General features: G+C 43.8%; 1 protein-coding gene across 1 annotated transcript in view; it reads right to left on the minus strand.

Annotated features, from left to right (window-relative positions):
- PARD6G (par-6 family cell polarity regulator gamma) overlaps nt 1–19,771 on the minus strand; it is a 97,454-nt gene extending 77,683 nt beyond the window's left edge. The window contains exon 1 of the mRNA XM_054017440.1: nt 19,458–19,771. Within this exon, the coding sequence (XP_053873415.1) occupies nt 19,458–19,529 (72 nt within the window). The 5' untranslated portion in view covers nt 19,530–19,771. The remainder of the gene's footprint in view (nt 1–19,457) is intronic.
- Between the last annotated feature and the right edge of the window lie 5,499 nt (nt 19,772–25,270).

The following is a 25,270-nucleotide window of genomic DNA, read 5'->3' on the forward strand; positions in this document are numbered from 1 at the left end:
AAGTTTGACCCAAAACAATTGCATAAAGAACAGCTGTTATAACACTTAAGACCCCAACAGAAAAATTTCCACACTTGCTTCCTAAATACCAATGAAAACAATTCTTACACAAATAAATACTCCCCGGCAGTGTCAGAAATTAAGACACTGCTAAGAACATAAAAGGGGAACTAACCAAATAAAAGTGAAACTAGTCTCACCAATTGTGGAAACTGGAATCCAATATACTTTCACTTTTACTAATCTAATGGGGTTGTTACATAGTTTAAAAAATGTTAAGTGGGATTCTTACACTTGTCCTGCACATTGGGTAAAGGGGCCGGAGTGGCAAAAAGGGGTTTAAAAGAGCCATGTCCAGCTGGCAAAAATTCCTCAGAGCCTGAACTGCAGACTGCCTTCAGAGGACTCCTCACAAGCCCTGGTGTAGAGGGTGTCCTCCAGCAGGAAGGTCGTTGCCACAGCATGAGGATATTCCAGTCAGTTTTACTGCCCCTGGGCAGCTGGTTACAGACTGCTATAACTTATGCAGTCCTACAGAACTAAGTTTACACTGGCAGACATTCTGGCTCATGAACCAGTTCAGGATTGGGAAGGCACAAGGGAGGCTTAAGAAACCTTAGCCTCCCTCCCCCTGCAAATTCAGTATTACCCCCCCCCCAGAGGTGCAGCACGGAATCTCACTCCCTATGTTGTAAAGTTGACAGTCACTATCCCCCTTATGGAATTCAATTGAGAATGAAACCTTGGTTAGAATTTTTAGTCCAATCTCCAGAATTTGAAACTAGGATTTCATTTTCCACTAAATTTTATGGGGGGGGGAGGAGGGGAGAAGGGGAAAGGGTTGTGGTTTTTTTTGTTTTTAAGAATAATTTCTTGGTTTCATCTCTATTAAAATTCTATTGGATTTTCCCACAAGGATTTAGTTACCAGCAGAGTGCTATTGCATTCAATGTTTAGAGAGAGGCCAAATGGATGTCCTGGTATAGAAGACAACTTAAGTTGAAGCTGTAAGCATTAATGATCACTTCAGCCCCAGTTGCAGACAGGGCTTTGGAGCTGTGCTCCAGCTCCAGGCAAAAAACCTGCAGCTCCATTGCTCCGGAGCTGCTCCACGCTCCAGCTCCAGGCTTCGCTCCAACGCCCTGGTTGCAGATTCATCCCTTCTCTGCCACTCCAAGAAGTGTCTGACAGAGCCTTAAGGATTTACCCTCATCTTACCTCCCGTTGCCCGCTAGGCCCACTGAAACCAGCCTCTCTTTTCGTAACATAGGTTGATCAGTAAAGCTGGCCAGAGGACAATTCCATTTCACAGCAACTTCCAAAGTTTACACGTGTTTCTGTTCCCCACGGGAACAAATACAAAACTTTTCTAATGTTTTTGCATAAGCAAAATTGTGTCAAAACGTTGGGCTTCAGATCAAAACCTGAGCTTTTCAATTGGGGAAGGAGTGTGTGAGCACGTATGTAGCCTGGTGGGTAGGGCACCGCCTGGGATGTGGGAGATCCACATTCAAATCCCTGCTCTGACTGACTGAGTAGAGCTCTTTATCCCGGATCACTCTGAATCAGACAGAACAGAGATTGAACCTGCTCTCCTAATATCCCAGGCCAGTGCCCTAACCACTAAGCTAAGGAGAGAGAAGGGGTAAGCAGGTGTGTCTCCTCCCCTCCCTTCCTTCCAGACAAAAACTGTTGAAATCAACATGTTTCCTTGAAACATTTTGGCTTCACCAAAACAGCACAGTTCAATTAGACTGCAATTTCAAAAAATGAAAGTGTCTCCAGGCTTCTAACAGAGCATCGTAAAACAGACACTAAAGAAAGCATCTGCCCATTTTAATTCTGTAGGTATTAAAAGGAGCCTCAACCCTGAACTTTGGGGGAAGTTTTGATCTGCACTCAAACTCAGGCCCATCTCTAATAAGTCAAGGTTTTTCAGTCAAGTTTCTTTTTGACTATTACTGTAAACCAGAATCAATCAGTACAGGCTCAAAAAACACCCACTAAAGCAGGGGTCTCAAACTCAATTTACCTTAGGGCCAATGCCGGTCCTCAAATCCTCCCAGCGGGCCAATAATGTCACTGAAGATGGCGTTCACGCCACCTCCCAGCCCATTTTCCCACCCTTTTCCCTCGCACCCTTGGCCTCATGCCGCCCTGGCTGACTCTGCCCGGAGACTAGTGACGCTGCCTCCATGGCTGACTCTGCCCCGCAACTAATGATGGTTTCTCTGTCCCTCTCCCCCAGCCAATGGGAACTGCGGGGGGCAGCGCCTGCAGCAGACAACCAGCAGTGAGGCTGCATGGGTCTCTGCCACAGCTCTGCCGGCAACAGCAGGGATAGGGAACCGCTTGCAGGGAACTGAGCTGCCTGAGGTGAATGACACATTGCCGAGTGCAACCTCTGGGAGGGTCCCAAGCAGGGCCACCCCAACCCATACGCAAAGTACCCAGCTGCGTGGGGCACCGAATTTCCTTGTGCCCTGCGCAGCTGCGTATTGCTCCAGCCCCTGCCCCACCTCTTCCCCATGGCCCCCGCCCCTGCTCTGCCTCAGCCCCACCTCTTCCCGCCCCTGCTCTGCCCCCACTCCACCCCTTCCCCAAAGCCTCCGCCCCTGCCCCACTGCACCCCACCCCCAAAGCCCCCACCCCTGCTCTGCCCCAGCCCCACCCCAACCCCACCCCCACTCCCGAGGACTGCAGCAGGGCCAGGCCTGCACTCACTGGTGGCAGAAGTGCAGCAATCCGGCCCCAGCCACATCGCCAATGAGTGCTGGGGGGGGGGTTCCCTCTTGCCCCCCAAAGGCCTGGTCCTCTCACCCTCCCCCCCACAGTGGGGCTGTGTAGGGCCCCAGAATAGCTAGAGATGGCCCTGGTCCCAGGAGTAGCAGCAGGATGGAGAAACGTTGGGGGGAGGGGCATGTGAATCTCTCCTGCCCGCTCCCCGCTTCGGCCAGCAGCCGCGAGGGCCGAATGAAATAACTTTTTTAAAAGTTTCCACGGGCCACAGTGGGGAGGTTCTCGGGGCCGCAGATGGCCCACGGGCCGGGACTTTGAGACCCCTGCATTAAAGGGTCCTCCTCTACCCCATACACAATTTGTTCTTCAAAAATTCAAGAATTCTTTTTGTTTAATTAAATGAAGTTCCAGGTTAAGACAACTTGCTCTGTGCAAGTCACTCCAACCCAAACGTCTTTGTTTGATAGTTAAGACAGCCCAATGATAACATTAATGCTGGTATGAAATAATATTGTTGATCCTGAAGCAGTGGAAATTATTAACTTTGGTTGGGATTGTGCTCCTAAATTACTTAAGTGCTTTTGAAAAATCCTGTCCTTTGATCATGGCCTAGCCCTGATGCTAATTTAAATGCTTATTTAGTCCAAAAACAACAACAAATTAAGCCGCTTGTTTATAATATGAACAGCTGGGTCTAGTTTAGATTTCAATTCAGACTACCCATCCAAATGCACAAAAGCCAAAACAAAGTAGACCCAATTTCAATGGAGTCAAAACTGCTGTTCAAACTTTCCAAGTTTGAGTGGCATGTTACTTCCACTGACACGTAGTTTAAAATGTTACTCATTCTAATGAAGGTTAATACAAATGAGTACATGGCAGTGTTTTTAGTGGAAAGAAGTTGATTACACATTCTTTTCTGCTAGATTCAGATAAGTATTACATGCCACCAGTTTAGGTGGAACGGAGTACTGACACATTAAACTCAAGTGACAAGAATAAAACATTTTCCAATTGCAATTAAAGTTAGCCACACCTTCTATTCCACAAATTCAGGATTATTTGAATCTAAAAAATAGCAGCGTAGTAGACCAACATACTGTTGATTAAGTGCCAATTGATCCAAATTTGTTTCACTGTTACTTGCTAGGTACCATGTAGGTTTATGGTGCTATACAGATAAACACAGATTTCCTACTCTAAACAGATTGCAATCTAAGGTCATGATCCCACAAACTGATCCACCCATGTAGATCTTTATGCATATGCAAAGCCCCGCTGATTTCAATGGAACATCAAGCAGGTATAAGAGTCCACTCTCATGGACCCAATTGCAGAATCAGGGGCATCAGGTGACTGGTCCCACTGAAGTCAAAGAGATTACTCACATGAGGTAGTAACAGAACTACTGACATAAGCATGTGAGAAACAAGGTGGGTAAGGCAATATCATTTATTGGACCAACTTCTGTTGGTGAAAGAGAAACGCTTTCGAAGTACACAGAGCTCTTCTTCAGGCAGCTGGATGTAGCTCGCAAGCTTGTCTCTTTCACCAACAGAAGTTGGTCCAATAAAAGACATTCCCTCGCCCACCTTGTCTCTCATGCCCTGGGACCAACATGGCTACAACTACACTGCAGTAAGTGTAAGTCTAAATTAAGACAAGAACACCATAAGGGGATGCTGCAGGAAGGAGTAAGAGAAGGGAAGTTGCTGGGGAGAAGGACACAAGTTTTAAGAGGTAACGAAGGGTTTGGTTTTTTTAAAAAAAGGTTGGTGGTAGATATTATAGTAATTTGGTAGATAAAGTTACACTGGGATATACAAAGACTACAGCACTATTGCCAATGGGTTCCTTTCAGAGAAAAAAGCTTCCGCAAATGATAGACTATTCATCCTCCCTAATGAAGCTGATAAACAGTATCACTGTAATAATAGATTTCACAGTAGCACACAACTTGAACACTGAATACTTCATTGTATTCAACCATGAAGACTTTTTCTAGATAGCCTTCCTTTCCCTGTGTATCTTCCAGGAACTTGAATTCTAACTGCTTTTAAAGATAGCAAAGCAGATAGTTCAAGATGACTAAGATAAAAGTAAATGTTAGAGTTAGCACATCAGACAAAGAGAAACGAGAACTGAGACTCCACCGAGAGCCACCACCAGAACAATCCTTCGTTAGAGAAAACTAATCTACTTATTAGAATGTTAGTTTATTGAACAATGAATTACAGTAGTGTACTTTGACCTACTTACCTAATGCATATATTCCAACTGATATTGCAGAAGTTGAAGTGGGAGGAGGAACAAAGGGGATTAAAGATAATTTAGTCTGACAGGGCTACCACCGACTAACAAAACAGAGAGAATTGCAAATGTTTGCTTTTCAAACAATGTATCCTGCCCTAAGATCCTTCTAAAGATCAGCCAGCCATTAGCTTGACTATTTGCAATTACAAACAGCAAAAAGTACCCAAACTAAGCTACATAGGAACTCTGGTATATTTCCATAATAAAAGAATGCCAAGAACAATAAAATAACCACCAAAGTGGAAACGGCCAAGAGCTCTGAAAATGTGTGTGTAGTTTATGGACAGAGCAATGAAAGCTCTGTTTCTGACTCACAGCTTCTTGACCCAACCGTAGGCTATTTCTCACCATGATCAACATAGGCTGCAAAAGCAAGCAACCAACCCCAACACAAACGCACATATACTAGTTTAAAATGTTCCATTCAAAACATTTATGGGAGAGTGAAAAAATGAAGCACTAAGTGCTATTTCCCTGCCTGACCTTAAAAGTTTATTGCTAGCTGTGAGTTTGGACAATTCTCTCTAGTAAGACTTATAACCCTTTCAAAGACCAACATTTAGCAATAAACATGAATTACGTTAGCCGCCTACTTCTCATGAAGCAGGATCTCAGATACAGAAAGAAGAACAACCTGGGCTTCAGTTAACGCCGTACGCTCCACAGACAACAGCTATCAGTCAGTGATGGCCTAATTCTGCTCCCATTAAAGCCAACGGGAGTTTTATTGTGGACTTCGACAGGCGTCTGCTCCCACTGAGTTTAATGGGGGCAGAAGCTGGCCATCACTGAGCATTCTTGAAAGTCCTAGTCTTACTCATATCAGAAATTAGTCCAGAGTTCAGTTTTTAAATATGCTGAACTTCACATTACCAACAGTAATGAATAGGCCCCTAAATGGTATGTGTGCCATGATGGGCATCATCTCTCCATGTCAAGAGAAACAGAAGAGGAACAGCGTAAAGGGTTATTTTTTAAACTATGTTCCATTCTACAAGTGTCCAGAATGCTGCTTCATTCCTTAATGGCCACCTGCAATGGTGAGTCTCAAATGCTATGGTGGAACTAATCCTTTAGCTCAAGCGGTCGTGGCTCATGCTTTTGGAGACAGCATGGCTTAGTACACAGGGCCCTACAGTCAGAACCCAGTCTCCTGACTCTATTTCCAGCTCTGCCCCTAAGCTGCTGGATGACCCTGGGTAAGTCACTGCACCTGTTTCCTTTCCCAACGTCTGTCTATTTAGGCTGTATGCTCGTCAAGGCAGGGCCAGTCTCACTGTGTCTGTGTGCAGTGCCTACGACAATGGGGCCCCCAAACTTCTTTGGTTCCTTCTAGGAGCTACTGAAATACTAACATATTGAAATACAAAGCCACTCCGCTCCCATCTACACACAAAATATTTAAGAGGTTTCCTTCTCCCCCCATCCCTACAAACAGTAGAAATGAGGCCTTCACTTCCCTCTTTACCAGAGGACCTGAAGAATAAGGTCACATAAGGTACTTAACTTACAGAACTCCAGCCCTGTTGGCCTTCAGCTGAGCAAGGAAAGAATGTTGAGAAGACTGACTTTTCCCCTTCCTCCCTCGCTGGGAGCGCTTCTCTGGCTCTAACTCCCCAAACAGAATAAATGAACATGAACTTACACAAAAATCAAAACAAAAACAAGACACCACACCCCTACTACATGCTCTACCTGGCCAAGTCTCCTTAATTTTTTCCTTATTTGACTTAACGCTGGAAGGTACGCAGATACCATGGTGACAGATACAGCATGGGAATATAAATAAGGAGACTGGCTATCTTCATATGTGCAAATTTTTAGTCTGAGTATTTAAACTATGCAAATGCATAGTCTAAATTGATTGTGTAGAAGTGGCAGCTTCATCCAAATCATGAATTGTGGCCATAAAAATCGATCAGTCTATTACCTAATAAATTACACTTACCATATTGTGGAGCTAGTGACAAAAAAAAATCAACTTTCAGCAAATGGCTATTTAGTGGAATGAGTTGGAGGGACTAACAATTTTGTAGTGTCTAGTAACCAGTCTGGTAGAAATTAAATAAAATACAATTGGGGACTGGGTAACGCCAAACCTAATGTATACAGAGATCACTGCCTATCATGCTGACCAATACTGTCTCACTGTTTACTTGTACTCCCCCCATCTGTGTGTATCCATCTGTCGTCTTCTACTTAGACTGCAAGCTCTTTGGGGGCAGGGACTGTATTTCTAATCTAGGTCTGTATAGCGCTTAGCACAATAGAGTCCTGAGCCATGACTGGGACTCTTAGGCACAATACATAATAAATAAATAATTTACACTGAACAAAAGTCTTCAATTTTGCAAACAGTTCTAGTTATTGTTGCATCAAGGTGGAATGTAGGCCCTGTCCACACCAGAAGTTCAACTCAGCTTTTGTAACCAGTTGACAAATATAGTCTGAGTTGTGTTCTCATAGCAGCTCCCCTCTCTCTCTTTCAAGGGTGGCTGAACTAAGCCCAGAAAGCACTGAAACAAACAATCAGGCAACACAAGCATGAACAGCTATGCCACACTACTTCAGTGTATGGAACAGAGCAGCAGGAGGACATGCTCACAGCATGGTGCAAGAAGCATGTGGGGTGATACACTGTAGAAGTCCTGCTACACAGACAGCTCTGATGAAGAGGGCCATACATGGTTAGTGTTTTATCACCAATGCTGAACGCAAATAAAAGCCAGTTCACCAAACCAATCACAGGAAAGCAACCAAACTAGCTTAAGCCTCAAGCAGCAGCAAGACACTTAACTGACGTTTACTAACAGAGATTGAACCATGTGGATATAAGCCACCTTTAAAGCCAACCATGCCATTTGGGGCATAGGCGCCGACTTCCCCGCTGCCCGGTGGGTGCTTAACCCTCCCCCACCCCTGGCCCTGCCCCAGTCCCACCCCTTCCCCAAGGTCCCCGCCCTCTTCCCTCCCCCATTCTAATTTTTCTCCGTGGGTGCTCCGTCAGCGCCTATGACTTGGGATATGTCTTCACTACGCAGCTAACCCAGGTGATTGGCACCCAGGCCTGAGCACCAGACTAAGCTTAGTCTGAGTGTGAAGGCTGCCTCTTACAGGTGTATCTGGGTGCACAGCCCATGGTTCTTTGTGCTGAGATGTTTTAGGATTCTTTCCCAGTCAATTGCAAGGGAACTTGTCTGTCATGTAGGGGTGAGGGGAATTGTGGGAAGGCACTGGTGGTGTCTGCATCCTCATTGCAAAATGGGTGGGATTCAGCCTGACCTGAAGTGAAGCCTGGACTCTAATCCACCCTTGGCCCCCCAGCCAGCTAGACTTAAAGCATCTTCAAACCTGGATCAGAGGTTTTTCTGTGCAGATGGTAGGGAGATTTGAGCTAAAACCCAGGTGAGAGCCTGCAATGAAGACACACCCTAACTGGTTACAAACTCAATTAAACCCTCTTTTACGCTCTACCAGAGCCTTCCCTTTTTAATCCTATGTTTATAGCACAAACAACTATCAGAGTCATTTGAGGCTCACATCTGACCAAACCTGACTGGTAATTGGGAACAACTGAGTAGGGTGGAAGCAGGAGAGATGTCTTGAGGCAGGATCGCTATGGGATCTGAGTGCCACACCCACCTTCTCTTACACATTCCTAACTTAGTAAGTGAGCCTGAAGAAATTCTGCTGGGATCAGCTTTAACCCTGTATTCTGAGGTTTGCATTCAGTCAGGGGTAGTGAGCATGGAAGGTCCATTTTGTCTTTAGCATTGTTGTCCTTAATTATATTCCTGGGGCAGAATTTACATTTTTGTTTTTTAACCACAGGCTAGAGGTGAGAGAGACAGATCAAGTCTGTTAAAGAGGAATTACAAGGGACCACGGAGGACGGCGAGTGTTAATTGCATGCATGAAACAAATTATCTTTGGGGCCTGTGCAGAAGAAGAGCCTTTGCATAGCTTGAAAGTTTGTCTCTGTCACCAAGAGAAGTTGGTCCAATAGAAGACATTACCTCACCCACCTTGTGTCTCCAATATCCTGGAACCAACACGGCAACAACAACACTGAACTCCCTCTGCCAGTCAAAACTTCCATCAATTTCCATGGCAGTTTTAACTGAAGGCTGCAGTAATTCAGTTCTATTTAGGCTGTAAGCAAGTTCTCAATATTAGTTTTCAGGGGCATTCTTAAAAGTCCCGCCGTTGAAGGTCCTTACTAAAGAGGTTTGTGCCAGTGTTGCAGGAAGGAGCCCAGAGACTAAAAAAAGATGAATAGTGATGTGCAAGAACATCACCAGATTGGGCCCTAGATAGATGCTAGTAGGTTTAGTCTTCTAGCCCAGTGGTTCTCAACTTTTCTAGACTACTGTACTCCTTTCAGGAGACTGATTTGTCTTGCGTACCAAGTTTCACCTCACTTAAAAACTACTTGCTTACAAAATCAGACATAAAAATACAAAAGTGTCACAGCACACTATTACTGAAAAATTGTTTTCCTCATTTTATCATAGAATTATAAAATAAATTGCAACCCGCCCCCCCAGGTTGAGAAACACTGATATAATACAAAGAGCAGGATTACAAACAAGTTATTGTGTGTATAAGGGCTGGTCTACACTGGGGGGGGGGGGGAGGGGTCGATGTAACATACGCAACTTCAGCTACGGGAATAGCGTAGCTGAAGTCAACGCATCTTATTTCGACTTACCTCGGGTCCTCACGGAGCGGGATCGACGGCCGCGGCTCCCCCGTCGACTCCGCTACCGCTGCTCACCCTGGTGGAATCCTGGAATTGACGGGAGCATGTTCGGGGCTCGATAGATTGCGTTTAGACGAGATGCGATATATCGATCCCCGATAGATCGACTACTACCCGCCGAATCGGGTAGTCTGGACGTACCCTGAGATTTAGTTTGTACCGACTTTGCTAGTATTTTTCACGTAGCCCGTTGTACAACTAGGCAAATATCTAGATGAGTGGACGTATCTCCTGGAAGACCTCTGTGTAAGGATACGTATACCTCTGTTTGAGAACCACTGTTCTAGCCAATGGGTATCTGGCAACATTTGCAGAAACTGTATTTAACATGGTAACCACATGAATTACAAGGTGCTGCCTTCATCAGCAAAAGGTTGGCACATGGCCATCTTCCAGCAACTAAATTTTCCAATATGTACTTTCCAGTGTAGTCAGGACCCTATAGTAGTTTGTCTAAATGATATGGCAGGTACTCCATCGCACATCCTGGGACAGGACATCCCAGACCACGTTGCCTCATGTGCATTTCCTGCAGGCACTGGCTGCCCAAGGACTCCCAGAAAAAACAGTTACACAGCCCAGGGGTTTCTGTGGTGTAAAAAACGCTACTGCATGGACAATTCAACTGTGCTTGCTGTAGCCAGGTCACAGAAGCAGCTCATGACCCAATTACAAACATCACTGTACTTGGTGCTGCCCCCATCGTAGACCCTGTACATGCGAGGAAGATGGAATCTTAACAAATCTTTCAGAGTAGGAAGGGTTTGAAAGCTTGAGTTCCTTAAAGTTTTCCACAGAGTGGGTTATGGGAAAATGAATGGGACGGTGAAAGGAGAGAAGATGCAAGACATTTCTTCCCTCTGCCATCATCCTCAAATAAGTCTGTCAAACATATTTCTTTCCCTCCATCCTCCACTGAACCTGTTGCAGATGTACTGTATTTATCATTTGCTGAGTGGAATCCCTTGTCCATTGATGCTTTCCATTTAGCTCAATTACTTGGCATTTTGCTGCTGCCAAGAGTACAGGATCTAAAACAACTGACTGATTAATGCGTAAGTTTCATAGATGTGACCACTTAAAGGAACCTTCCCAGGATCAGAATGAATGCTTACAACAAAACAGGGAAGACATTACCCTATTTGCTTGGCACTGATAGCGTAGTAGGTGCTGTATAATACACAAAGACAGATAGTACCTGCCCTGAAGTGCTCAAGTGTTTTGGGGGGATAAACCTATTGAACCAGTTACATAAACTGCTATTTCAGGTCACATGAAAGATTAATCTTTACATGCCAAGTGTGTTTTTTGTTTTTGTTTGACTCTGCAACTGGCTTTTGTGGAAATCCAGAAATAAAATACAGCTAATCCAGAATGACTGAAGTCAATCTTGCTTTGGCATTCTGTCTTAATTTAAGATGGCAGCAACATATTGTGGTTTTCTCCAAGACACTACTACATTTGCTTTGGATACAATCACTTCTGTTTGGAAATTTAGAACAAGAAGTTAAATGTATTCTTAGTCACATTATTTTTTGACAGAGTTCATTTTAGTTTGACTCTAGTTACCAGAGATATGATCTGACTTCAGGAAGAATTCCAAAACATTGCATAAAATCTGTGTTAACATCCTGGAGGTTCAAAGCATCACATTTTTAGTAGTGTACCTGAACACTGATTTAAAAAGGTAAAGTTTATTCTTTTAAAGACCAAGATTTTCAAGGCGTTCTCAACTGTAGAAGGACATTATAATCTAGTATAGGCTGAGCACCCACAGGAAAAAAAACGTGGGTGCTCAACACCCACCAGCCACAGCTGTTTGGCAGCCGCCCGATGAGCTAATCAGGGGCACCGCCAAAGATCTAATCAGTAGCTGCTGCCAAACAGCTGTTTGGCTGGGGGAGGGGCTTGTGGCAGGCGGAAAGCGGTGGGCACTTTGGGGGAGAGGGTGGAGCAACTCCCTCCTCCCCCAGGAAAACTAGAAGTCAGCACCTATGTAATCTAGGATCAAGGTACAATCGATCAATCAGGCTACTGAGCATTGACCAGCACCAATTTACATACCCATCTTGCTCCCATGGAAGTCAAAAGGGAGTAAGAGCAGTCCTCTAAGATTTTCATTCTCTTTAAAGGGGATTGGTAAAGACAAATTTGTTTTTACTGGAATGCTAAAGATTGTAAGAGAATACTACATTATACACCCTCAAAAAAAAAAAAAAAAAAAAGGTTTGTGTTCAATTTCAAAATGCTTATGTGGGCACATCATATTTCAGTTGCTAAGGTGTTTGTACAGTAGTAACACTGATTTTTTGCAGCTGAATGTCTTTTGCACAGGCACACGTTCCCATAACAAGCAGCAATGTTAGCAGGACAAACCACAAGCTGTCTGAGTGTTTCTCCACCCTAGTAATTGTTTTTAATAGGGCAAAATTGCTGGAGGACTATTTGACTTCTGCACGTGTCAGTGATCCAAAACATGCTCTTTAATCCACAGTGTTCATTGTGCAGGAGAAGAGCACTGTTTCTAAAGAGCTGTGCTCTGTATCGGAAGGCCTGACTCTGTATCATGAGCTTAATTTTTTGTGCACTGGACACATCAGAATGTCAATCTTAGAAGCATATTAAAAATCTAATTACCACCTTTGACAGAACACTGAGTAACTGAATATTGGGTTTGGATGAATAGAATAGTACATATAACATAAATAGACCTACTGTATTTATTACTATTTAAATTTTATGATTGCCTGTAATAAGTGTGACTGTTTATTGTAGCAGGATGTTAGTCAAGATTGGGTTTTAATAAAAAGGTCAATCAACTTGCCAAAACAGAACATTGTCACTTTTCCTCATATTGTTAGTAATTTGTCATTGCACCTGACACACCTGACTGCAGTGCAGTTTGCAAGGGGGTGTTAACACATCCCTAACCATAATTTAAAAAATAGTTTCATTTTCTGATAAGAGGATTTGGCAATTAAGCATCTCCTGAAGAGGTTTTTCTTTTACAGTCACTTCAAAAAAACAAACAAAACAAAAAACACAGTGAATCTATATCCACTCTAGAAGATTGAAGACCCTTCTCCAGTTACTTTTCTGCTTGTACCTTTAGTCAAGAGGAAATAAGGTAAGGCTATGGCTACACTACAACTTAAATTGATATAAATTATGTTGCTCAGGGGGGTGAATTAGCACTTTCAGCTTAAACGCTAGTGTGATGTCACTCTGGGGGTTGGCTATGTCAGCAGGAGAGCTTCTCCCACTGACATAGCTACCACCACTCATTAATTAAGCCAACACTTAGGCCTGGTCTACACTGGGGGGGGAGGGGGGGGAAAATCGATCTAAGATACGCAACTTCAGCTATGCTATTCTCGTAGCTGAAGTCGACGCATCTTAGATCACATTAAAATTACTTACTTCACTTCCTCACGGCATGCCGCGGCTCCCCCGTCGACTCTGCTTCCGCCTCTTCCCGAGCTGGAGTTCAGCAGTCGATGGGAGAGCGATCGGGGATAGATTTATTGCATCTACACTACACACGATGAATCAATCCCCGATAGATCGATCGCTACCCGCCGATCCGGTGGCTAGTATAGACATACCCTTAGAGTGGCTACACTAGAGAGCTTACAGTGGCACAGCTGCATCAGTGCAGCTGTAAGCTCTCTAGTGTAGCCATAGCCTTGGTGTGTGAGGAGGATCCATGTCTCTGACTCTTAAACAGAATCTGACAAGAGAAACTTAAAGTATTATAAATCTTAAAAACAGAACCTTCAAGAGTGACAACTGAGTCCAGTAACTTCCTTCAGGTTATTACAGACGTTTTAAAAACTTACAATATTCCAGAATGTCCTGCTGGAGAGAAAAGAAATGGAGACTTGTGTTCTCCATACGTATCCTGCCATTTAGGTGCACATTTGAGAAATTGTGAAAATTATTGAAAAAAATCCAAACAAAATTTTCTTATTCATTTTTGGAACAAAACAAAACCCCAACCACCTCTTATTTTAAGAAGTCTTAAGTTTTCACCCTTTAAGTGGTAATAGTGAATTAATATCTCATGGTGGGTGTAGGAATTTCTCTCCAAAAGTTTGTTTTGTTTCTAGAGCATCATAGCTATGCACAGGATTTCACACAAGAAGATAATAGGTCTAGTGCTTGGGGGGATTTTTAAATCTGAATGGAGAGGAAATGCATTAAGAGTAAGGTGTATATTTGTTTTCTAAGATGGGATCTACCAGCAAGCTGGAGTTTTTAAAAACTTAGGGAAGAGGTGGGGGGTGCGGGTGGGGGTGGGGGGAAAGTCAGGAGGAAAAAAGTCCTTTTAGAATTATTTCCAGAAGCCAGTAATCTGAGACAGCATCTTCAAAAGGGAAAAGGATATTCTGCTTGCTACCAACTGACAGAGGAGTGGCTATAGAATGCTAGCTGCAGGAGAGAATAGTAGTTATGATCTGGTAAAATTACTTCAGATTATGAATTTGAAACTCCTGCCTAACCCTGGAGCTCAGAAGTTTATCTTGAGCTACAGATGTAGATACTATCTGCCTCAATAGGCTGTGGGTATTTTGGTTTTTATCCTCTAGAGAAAACCATAGAACAAAAAAAAAAGGGGGGGGGGGGTCGTCAATAATGTATTAATACTTCCATATCTATCTAGGGGAAGATTAACAGGTTCCCAGACAGGTTTCCCTTCCCCCACTATCCCATCCAGCAACAGGATATAAAGCCCTTGCTAGTTTCTTTTGGGAGGTGTGGAGGGGGATAAGGAAGAGAGAAGTCAGAAAGAACTATTAAAGATTTCAGCAATCAAACTCATCTGAGGATGCAAGTGTATAAAGACAGCTTGTTTTTTGTTTTGCCTTATTTAGCCTTTGAGAAGACATCAGATCACCATATCATGGCAAGCCACTTGCATTAGGAAATCAGTTCTGACTTGTTTTATGAGTACTTCACAGCATTCACAACATCATTCATTTTGTTAAGGGCTTTTAGCCAGAGAATCTATAGCTTTGAATATTCCCTGTGGATAAACATAGGATATTAAATATTCAGGGAATAAAGTGGCAGATGTTGAAAAATGTTCTGGGGCCAGATTCTCAGATGGCATAAGTCAGCATAGCACCACTGAAGTCAAAGGAGCTAAAATGAGTTACACCAGCTGAAAATCTGACCTTCTAGATTTCCCATGAAGCTTAGAGGTTGCCAACACTGGGGAGACTCATGGGTCTATTTTTTATATCAATATTAGAAATGAGTGATAAGGCAGGAATAGTGTATGAGAATCAGATCACTTGCTCTCAAGGGATATTAAGAATGTGAAGTGGGGCTCAAGACTGTTTGTTTCCTCTGAGGGCAACCATAGAAATAAGCAACTTTCTCCAGGGTTCAAGACCCTTTCTTTAGCGGTAACCTGAATCTGGAGTTAAACTTTAGATTAGTCTTAATTAGTCTGGAGCAATTCTGCCCTTAGTTTCAATCAGGACTAAATCTGAATCAAAGGTTGCAATATACTACATTGCTGGGTGTTTATATAAACAGATATCTGCTTCAGGATAGGAGGGGATGGGTCCAGAGGAAGCATAATTAAAGTTGTCATGTGTCCCATGGCAATCTTTTTGGAGCTCCTACACATCTTGGTCAGTAAAAGACAAAGAAAATGGTTTCAGGAACTTGCACAAAGGCACCCCCCTTCTGCATACCTTCTCCATTAACAGATTCCACCCATACAAGGTCTGCCACCAGGGAACTCCTGGATCCCAAACCAATTACACACTCTAGTGAAAGATACTGTACTGTACCCACCTGACTCTCTCTCTCTCTCTCTCTCTTTGACAGGCCATAGCATTAGAAGATAGCTAAGAAAACAGGAGTTCTCATACTCAACTTTCTAGTTCTCAGACAGGTTTTTGACAAGCTTCGTGCTTACAAAATAAAGGTGACTAGATTTTAAGTATTTAGAAGGCTGCCTCCACACAGCTACCAGGAACAGTTGCATTGGACTAGATGGCATTTAACTCGTCTTTTTTAACCATAAGAGTCCAGCCAAAGCAAACCGGAGAGTAGCTGGTATTTCCAGGCAGGTCAGAGGAACTGTCATACCAGGACAAACCAACCTAGTCTGGTATCCCACCTCCAACAATTGTGAGTCATAGATGATTCACTGAAAGGTAGAAAAGTCTGCATAAATGTAAAGTACCTTGCCTGGTGTGTAATATTATATGTTGGGAAACAATTTCTTCTTGACCCTGGCTCATCAACTTACCCCTGAAGTATCAGAATTAGCTATTTCATTCTAATATACCTAAGAGCTCTGTAAAAAATATAAGAGGAACTTATTTCAACAGTGACCTTGCTACAAAAACTAATCACAAGAACTTACTACATAATTAACACATAGTGTTACTACAAACAATGGATAACAGTTGGACTAATGCATCATTAAGGCTGACAATTTAAACACACAAAAGTTAGGAAATTCAAGAGTTAATGTTTCCATCATAACATTAACCCAGATGCATTGCATGTGTAGTATTTTGGATCACTTATGGATGTATATATCTCAGGGTTTTTTTCTGTTTGTTTTGGGAGGGAGGGGGGTTTGTCTGACATTTAAAGATTCTACCTTAAGAATGAAGTAATGTAGTTTTCTGCATTTCATTTCCTTGGCTTAAAAATAACCTCTTGACATCAGCAGTGAGACCCCTCCCCTCCACCTCACCCCAACCTTTAAAGCCCTCCTCCCACACAAATATTATTCTCACTATATCTACCCCCCTCTCCAGAAATCTACAATCATTAAAGCACACATGCAAGTATTAGATGGACTGGTGGGATAAATCTGGAGGGTTTCTGTAGGTGAGAAAGAGGCTGTCAAGTGCTTACTAGTAGTGAGATTTAAAACAAACAAACAAACAAACAAACAAAAAAAAACCCCACCGAAAATAAACATGGAAGACTAGGTTACTGCATATTACAATGGAGAGAATTGGAGTATTAGCTTGGCCAATCTGCAGATGTTAGACATGTGTTTAACAGTAGAAGGTTTGGTTTGAAAATATGGGTCAAGTGCACTGCTTAATTACCAAGTCATACATACATTCATCTCACTGGGTCTGGAGGGTTTCTTGGGGTGGGCAGAGCACTTCTGAATACATTATGCCTTCACAGCAAGCACACCTGGAAATAGACTGCCAGGATAAGGAGATAGACACAAAAAGTTTTCCAAGCCTGCTGACACCCTTCCAATGCTACCATACAGGTTGGAGGGTAGAAAATAAAGTGTTCTAAACCTTCATTTGAGATGCCACCTCCAAAATCATAAATACCCCAGAAATTAAGGCAGCGTCTCAGCTCAACCCAACCCCACAGGCAACCATTACACATTTTGTACTTTCTCAAGGGCAGAGGTACGTGCTGTCTGAATTGAATCAAACTGTCCCATTAACACCAACTGTGGTAGATGAAGAGACCAGGACACATAACCAGGTTTACCACCATCTTAACCTTAGTGGTTTTTCAGTGAATCTAGAATGCTGCATGAAGTTTTACAAGACACTAATTTTAGTCCTTGTATTTTTTTCCCAGACTTGCATTGTGACTAGTCACTGAGGATGAGTCACATGATATGAACTTTTAAAATCAGATTGCTAGAGTTTTAAATATATATTTATATTTATTTATTTCAATATTTAAGTACTAAACATTTTTTCACTCAAAAGTGCCTGGCAGGATTTTGATCAAGTTTTGAACAGAAACAAACTCACCTCTTCTTGCTGAAACTAAATGGTAGGCATTTCAACCCCAAAGGATTGTTTGAGAAAGTTACAGACACTTGGAAACAGGATTTTAAAAGCTGGATAGCCAACTCAAGCTTCGACATAGTAGCTTTGTAACATTCTAATTTTGTGTGCTATGGTCTTCTAATTTACAATTCATTCTCTAACAATAATATTTAGCATTTATATAGAACCCATAGATATTGAAGTGGTTTACAATGGTGTGTGCGTATTATCCCCATTTTACAGATGGGGAAATTGAGGCACCAGCATTGAGACTTATCCAAAGTCACATAGCATGTCAATGGGAGAATTGGGAATAGAAGCCAGTTTTCTTACTCCCAATACTGTGGCCCTGTTTGCTAGTCTAAAGGGTCTGAGCTACCACTAGGTGTTCAATGGAAGTGTATTTGGCATCATGCACAAGACAAGAACTTAAAAAGATCCCACTGAAATCATTTTGTTTGTTTTTTTGGGGCTCTGTTAATTTACTACTATTATTTGGGAACTGGAAGCATTTGGAATTCTGCCTCACTTCTCTCAGCATATATTTAAGATGTTTGTAATTTATGTCTCATTACGAACACACGCTCTGTCTTTGGTCAGGCTTGGTCCTAAAGCAAGACAGGCAGGCTCACTCAAAGTTCAATATTCCATAGGGGACTCTTCAGAAAGCCATCAAGCTAACACACACATACACACTCTGTAATAGATCAAGATGCACTTAGCCAGGGTCTCATCTTTGTGAAAGAAGGATCACCAGACAAAGTACTTTTAGCAGGATCCTTAGGAACTGAGCCTTCCTCCCAACAAAGAGAAGAAATTCACTAGATAATCAGATGATTACAAAAACCCAAACAAGTTTAAACAGGATGACAGAGTTGAAGCCGTGCAACAAACATTACAGCACTGACTCAGGCTGAGATCCGTACGTGAGCCTGAAAACTTGAGACCAAAAGTTGATTAGCCGTTCCGAAGGTAAGGGGGAGGTGGGACTGAATTCAGATTTAATTCATCGGCGGGGGGGGGGGGGGGGGAAGAGAAGAGAGACAGGCTGAAGTTTTCCCCTTTTCACAGCTACGTTTACCAAATTCCACAACTTCCGAACAGGTCTATAAAGCGAGACAATGGGTCGTTTTTCCTTTTAAATAAATAAACAAACAAACCATCTTCCAAACGTTGTGCTCTTTCTTGATTCAGACTGAAGCAACGAAAGATCAAGTTTAAACCCAGTGGGTTCTAAAGCTGCAGCATCACCCCTACCCCCCCTTCGGGATTAAGACGAGACTGATTGTACTAACGGGCTTCCACTCTGTTAAAAACCTCGGCTTTTGTGTAAACAGCCCATCGCAGATGGGGGCAAGGGGGGGGGGGTGCAGTTACGGACTCACACCGAGCCAGAAACGTGCAACCCAAAATAAAGAGTTTACACTGGCCACAAAACTTGCCCGGCGAAGTCCTCCTCATGGCAAGTGCCCTAGATCGCCAGACAAGCTGCTATATGAGTCCTTGCTCATTGGGGATATAGGGATGATTGGGGGGGGGGGGGGGGACGGGACAGAGATGAACGTCCCCACATTTCCAGCTCAATCCAGGCGAAAAAAAAAATATGAGCGCTAGAGAGTTTGAGCCATGTGATCGCAGCTACATACCGAACGCAGCTCAGCCTTTTCAAAAGTTGCCACCAGGAACAACCTCTATCCTTTGCTGCAACTTAGAAAATATTTTCAATCGCAAAGAGGGGGAAGGGAGATAAGTGGGGGAAGGGGGGGGGGTCTCCAGTCATTTGCAAAAGAATCCGGGGGAGGGGGGAGGAAAGCACCGGGCTGCTTCTAGATTGTGTCCAGCCGCAGTCTCCTTACCTTACTCTTCACTTCCACTGCGCTGCAATCGAAATACCGCAGAGTCTGAGATTTATTAAAACTCCGATTCATCTTCTCGGTCCCCAGTTTATCCCCCCTTCCTCCTCCTCTTCGCCCTCGCTCAACAAGGGCTGCAGGATCCGCTGCCTCCGACTGTGGGAAAGTTTCCCCGGGCTGCGTGTTGTTGCCGCTGCTCCGACCCTGGAATGTATCTTTCTTTGGAACGTTCAGCCGCCGGAGGTTCTTTTACTTTGTCCCAACGCTCGAATCAGAGCGCCCGCCCAGCTCGCTCTCCGGGCTTCTGTTTGTAACAATCGCTCCTCCAACAGAGCTCGCAACGCGCCCGTGACTCAATGAGAGGAGGTGGCACGTACTAGACCCCGCCTCTGGCCAACCTCCCCCTTCCATCCTCGCCTCTTTCAGTTCCCGGAGAGAAAAGCTCCTCCCGCTCCAGAGAGTGTGCTTTCTGGGCTGTGATTGGCTACTGAAATCCCTAGTTAGTTAGGGGAAGTCGCACAAAAGAGTGGGAGCTGTGGACAGAAGAAACTACGGAGTCCGCATATTAGAGAAGGATGCAAACCAAAACGCGGGTGGCCCGATATTCCCCCCTCTCCTCCCCTCTCCCGCAAATTTGGAGAAGTTTGCATACAAATCTGATCGTTGTGGTGCAAACCCATCTCTGTGTAATGTATTTACAAATGATAGTAGTTTCCCTTAACAGGCACAATTGCCATGAAAAGTTAGCAACCCCTCCCCCCCCGTACAATATCTAGTTACCAGCCCCAGACCATAATAACCGTCAATAATATTGCCAGTCCTAAGGGTTTTGATCCTGCAAACATTTCTGCCTGGGCTTAATACTACCATAAATATTTCAACTTATTTCAATTGAAATTCAATATAACTACTCACAATAAAGTTAAGCACGTGTAAAGTGTTTGCAGGGTTGGGGCACAAGTGTTCAAAAATCATGATTGGGATTTTTTTTTTAAATGATCGTTTGGGTTTGGAGCCTGTAGGGTTCATGTTTTCAAGCTTTTCTTTGCAACCATGAGGGTTAAAATGTACTTGATTTTAAAATGAAAGTTGATAGTCTCATCACATAACTCAAGGAATATAACTTTAAAGAAAACACCAAATATGAAACCTGTGATAAAAATCACAAGATTTGGCAACACTGTAAAAATAAAAGGAAAATAATGATAATTTTCCTTAATATTAAAAATCACTCCAGACAGTAGAATCAGTAGAATTTTCTTAGTTTAAATATTTTTCTATCCCATTGCATGAAAAACCAACAGAAACAAGAGAAACAGACTGATTTTACAGGGGAAATCGTTAAAAAGACCATACACAAAGTGCTGGCAACTCTGTAAAGTGAACAAATTGAAAATAAAGATATTTCTTTATTCTCTCATAGTATTTTATGGCCCGGTCCTGTAAAGATTTGTGCACGTTTAACTTTACACACTGTGAGCATTCCTAATGTCGTCAATTGAAGTACTCACACTGCATAAAGTTAAGCACACTTCTACATCTTTACAGGACTTTTGTACCCTTGTAGAGTCATGGGGTATGTCTACACAGCAAGTAGCAGCCCATGGTAGTGTCAGTCTCAGAGCCCAGGTCGACAGACTTGGTCTCATAGGGCTCATGCACCCCCACCCTAGGCTTCAGAGTCAGAGCTCCAGCCCAAGCATGAATGCTGTTGCAGGCTGTGTGAACATATCCATTGAAATATAAGGCCCTGATCCTGTAAGGTGTTCTGTGGGTCTGTAGGGGTGGACCACAAAGAACTCTTTGCAGGTTCAGGGCTAGTGTTTGCAAAGTGCTTTGGGATCTTTTGAGGGGAAAATTTTCTATATAAATTCATAGATTCATAGATTCTTCTAGGACTGGAAGGGACCTCGAGAGGTCATCGAGTCTAGTCCCCTGCCCGCACGGCAGGACCAAATACTGTCTAGACCATCCTTGATAGACATTTATCTAACCTACTCTTAAATATCTCCAGTGATGGAGATTCCACAACCTCCCTAGGCAATTTATTCCAGTGTTTAACCACCCTGACAGTTAGGAACTTTTTCCTAATGTCCAACCTAAACCTTCCTTGCTGCAGTTTAAGCCCATTGCTTCTTGTTCTATCCTTAGAGGCTAAGGTGAACAAGTTTTCTCCCTCCTCCTTATGACACCCTTTTAGATATCTGAAAACTGCTATCATGTCCCCTCTCAGTCTTCTCTTTTCCAAACTAAACAAACCCAGTTCTTTCAGCCTTCCTCCATAGGTCATGTTCTCAAGACCTTTAATCATTCTTGTTGCTCTTCTCTGGACCCTCTCCAATTTCTCCACATCTTTCTTGAAATGCGGTGCCCAGAACTGGACACAATACTCCAGCTGAGGCCTAACCAGAGCAGAGTAGAGTGGAAGAATGACTTCTCGTGTCTTGCTCACAACACACCTGTTAATACATCCCAGAATCACGTTTGCTTTTTTTGCAACAACATCACACTGTTGACTCATATTTAGCTTGTGGTCCACTATAACCCCTCGATCCCTTTCTGCCGTACTCCTTCCTAGACAGTCTCTTCCCATTCTGTATGTGTGAAACTGATTTTTTCTTCCTAAGTGGAGCACTTTGCATTTGTCTTTGTTAAACTTCATCCTGTTTAACTCAGATCATTTCTCCAATTTGTCCAGATCATTTTGAATTATGACCCTGTCCTCCAAAGCAGTTGCAATCCCTCCCAGTTTGGTATCATCCACAAACTTAATAAGCGTACTTTCTATGCCAATATCTAAGTCGCTAATGAAGATATTGAACAGAGCCGGTCCCAAAACAGACCCCTGCGGAACCCCACTTGTTATGCCTTTCCAGCAGGATTGGGAACCATTAATAACAACTCTCTGAGTACGGTTATCCAGCCAGTTATGCACCCACCTTATAGTAGCCCCATCTAAATTGTATTTGCCTAGTTTATCGATAAGAATATCATGCGAGACCGTATCAAATGTAAGATGATGATGACTATAGTGATTTAGAGTCTGAGGGACAGAAAGTTGAGATGGGAAAATTTCCCTCACTTCCTCCTACAAATCAGTGCTTATTGGTCTCTCTCCCTCAATTGTCACCAGTTATTACTAACTATTATAATTTATAATTTTGTATTACAATAGCACCTAGGAGCCTCAGTCATGGACCAGGACCCCATTGTGTGAAAGACTGTACAAATGTAGGTCAAAGGACAGTCCCTCCCCCAACGAACTTACAGTCTAAGGCCTGGTCTACACTACGAGTTTATCTCGAATTTAGCAGCATTAAACCGAATTAATCCTGCATCCGTCCACACAACGAAGCCCTTTATTTTGATATAAAGGGCTCTTAATATCGATATCTGTACTCCTCCCCGATGAGGGGAGTAGCGCTGAAATCGGTATTGCCATTTCGAATTAGGTTTAGTGTGGCTGCAATTCAACGGTATTGGCCTCTGGAACCTATCCCACAGTGCACCATTGTGACCACTCTGGACAGCAAACTGAACTCGGATGCACTGGCCAGGTAGACAGGAAAAGCCCCACAAACTTTTGAATTTCATTTCCTGTTTGCCCAGTGTGGAGAGCTGATCAGCACAGGTGAACATGCAGAGCTCATCAGCGCAGGTAACCATAACCATGCAGTCTGAGAATCAAAAAAGAGCACCATGGACTGTACAGGAGGTACTGGATCTGATCGCTATATGGGGAGAGGATTCCATGCTAGCTGAACTACGTTCCAAAAGATGAAATGCCAAAACATTTGAAAAAATCTCTAGGGGCATGATGGAGAGAGGCCACAATAGGGACTCACTACAGTGCCGCGTGAAAGTTAAGGAGCTCAGACAAGCCTACTAGAAAACCAAAGAAGCAAACGGAAGGTTCGGGGCTGGGCCGCAGACATGCCACTTCTACGCTGAGCTGCATGCAATTCTAGGGGGGGCCGCCACCACTACCCCACCCCTGACCGTGGATTCCGAGGCGGGGGTAATCTCATCAGCTACACCTGAGGATTCTGCGGACGGGGAAGCGGAGGAGGAGGAGGACGAGCTTGCGGAGAGCACACAGCACTCCGTTCTCCCCAACAGCCAGGATCTTTTTCTCAGCCTGACTGAAGTACCCTCTCAACCCTCCCAAGGCAGTATCCCAGACCATGAAGCCATGGAAGGGACATCTGGTGAGTGTACCTTTGTAAATATAAAACATGGTTTAAAAGCAAGCGTTTTTTAATGATTAATTTGCCCTGAGGACTTGGGATGCATTCGCGGCCAGTACAGCTACTGGAAAAGTCTGTTAATGTGTCTGGGGACGGAGCGGAAATCCTCCAGGGACATCTCCATGAAGCTCTCATGGAGGTACTCCAAAAGCCTTTGCAGAAGGTTTCTGGGCAGAGCAGCCTTATTCCATCCTCCATGGTAGGACACTTGACCACACCATGCTAGTAGCAAATAATCTGGTATCATTGCATGACAAAGCTGGCAGCGTATGGTCCCGGTGTTTGCTGGCATTCAAGCAACATCCGTTCTTTATCTCGCTGTGTTATCCTCAGGAGAGTGATATCGTTCATGGTAACCTGGTTGGAATACGGGAATTTAATTAAGGGGACAGAGGTGGCTGTTCCTACTGGGCTGTTTGCCTGTGGCTGAAAAGAAATCCTTCCCTGCAGTTAGCCAAGCCGGGGGGAGAGGGGGGATCATTGGCGCTGAGCTTTTCACGTTTGGCTAGCAGGGATCTTCCCTGATACCAGCCACGTGGTGGGGGGAGGGGTAAAGCAACCATCCCAGAGAATTGGAGGCGGGGGGGTTAGTTTGGTTTCTGCTGCTGCACGTTAACAGGAAAACCGCAGCACTCAACGGGCTTTGCTTGGTATTTGGGAAAGGAGGTCACTGGATATATGAACGCTGCAGAAGCCTAAAGACAATGGCTTACCATGGCCGCATGCAAGCCAAATTCTGTTGCTTGGACCTGTGTCTGTGATCTCTAACACCAAAGCCACAGACACTCAATATTAAGATGCAAAAATGCGACCTTGTACCGAAATCACATGTGCTATGTAATGTGAATAGTGTTGTTCACCATGAAAGAGTATAAGCATTGTTCTGTAAAATGTATCTTTTTAAATACTTCTCTCCCTTTTTTCCCTCCCTCCCGCAGCTGCAAATTTTTCAAGCCTCCCTCCTCCGTCCCAAAGGCTATCTCAGATAAGGCGGCAAAAAAAAAGGACCTGAAACAAAATGTTCTCGGAAATCATGGAATCAACCTGCAATGAAAGAGCTCATCTGAATGAGTGGAAGGTCACCCTATCCCAGTACAGGAAAGCTGCCAGTGAACGTGAGGCCATGAGGGACGAACGTGAGGAGAGGAGAGACGCTCGAGATGAGAGGTGGCGGGATGCAACGTTGGGGCTGCTGCGTGATTTAACTGACATGCTCTGGTATCTGGTGGAGCTTCAGGAACGGCAGCAGGATCACAGAGTGCTGCTACAGCCCCTGTATAACCATCCTCCCCCCTCACCATATTCCATAGCCACCTCACCCAGACGTGTAAGAATGCAGGGGCGGGGGAGGCTGCGTGCACCCTCCCACTCCACCCCAGTGGACAGCCCAAGCAAAAGGCTGTCATTACTTTGAACTTTTTTAGTGGCCTTTTCCTTCCCTCCTATCCTCCTCCCAAACCCCACCCGGGCTACCTTGTCACTTCTCTCCCTCTTTTTATAATCAATTAATAAAGAATAAATGATTTTTAAATGATAGTGACTTTATTTCCTTAGAAAGCAAGCTGTGAT

This window comes from Malaclemys terrapin, chromosome 2 (genome assembly GCF_027887155.1).
Source record: "Malaclemys terrapin pileata isolate rMalTer1 chromosome 2, rMalTer1.hap1, whole genome shotgun sequence".
Classification (NCBI taxonomy): domain Eukaryota; kingdom Metazoa; phylum Chordata; order Testudines; family Emydidae; genus Malaclemys; species Malaclemys terrapin.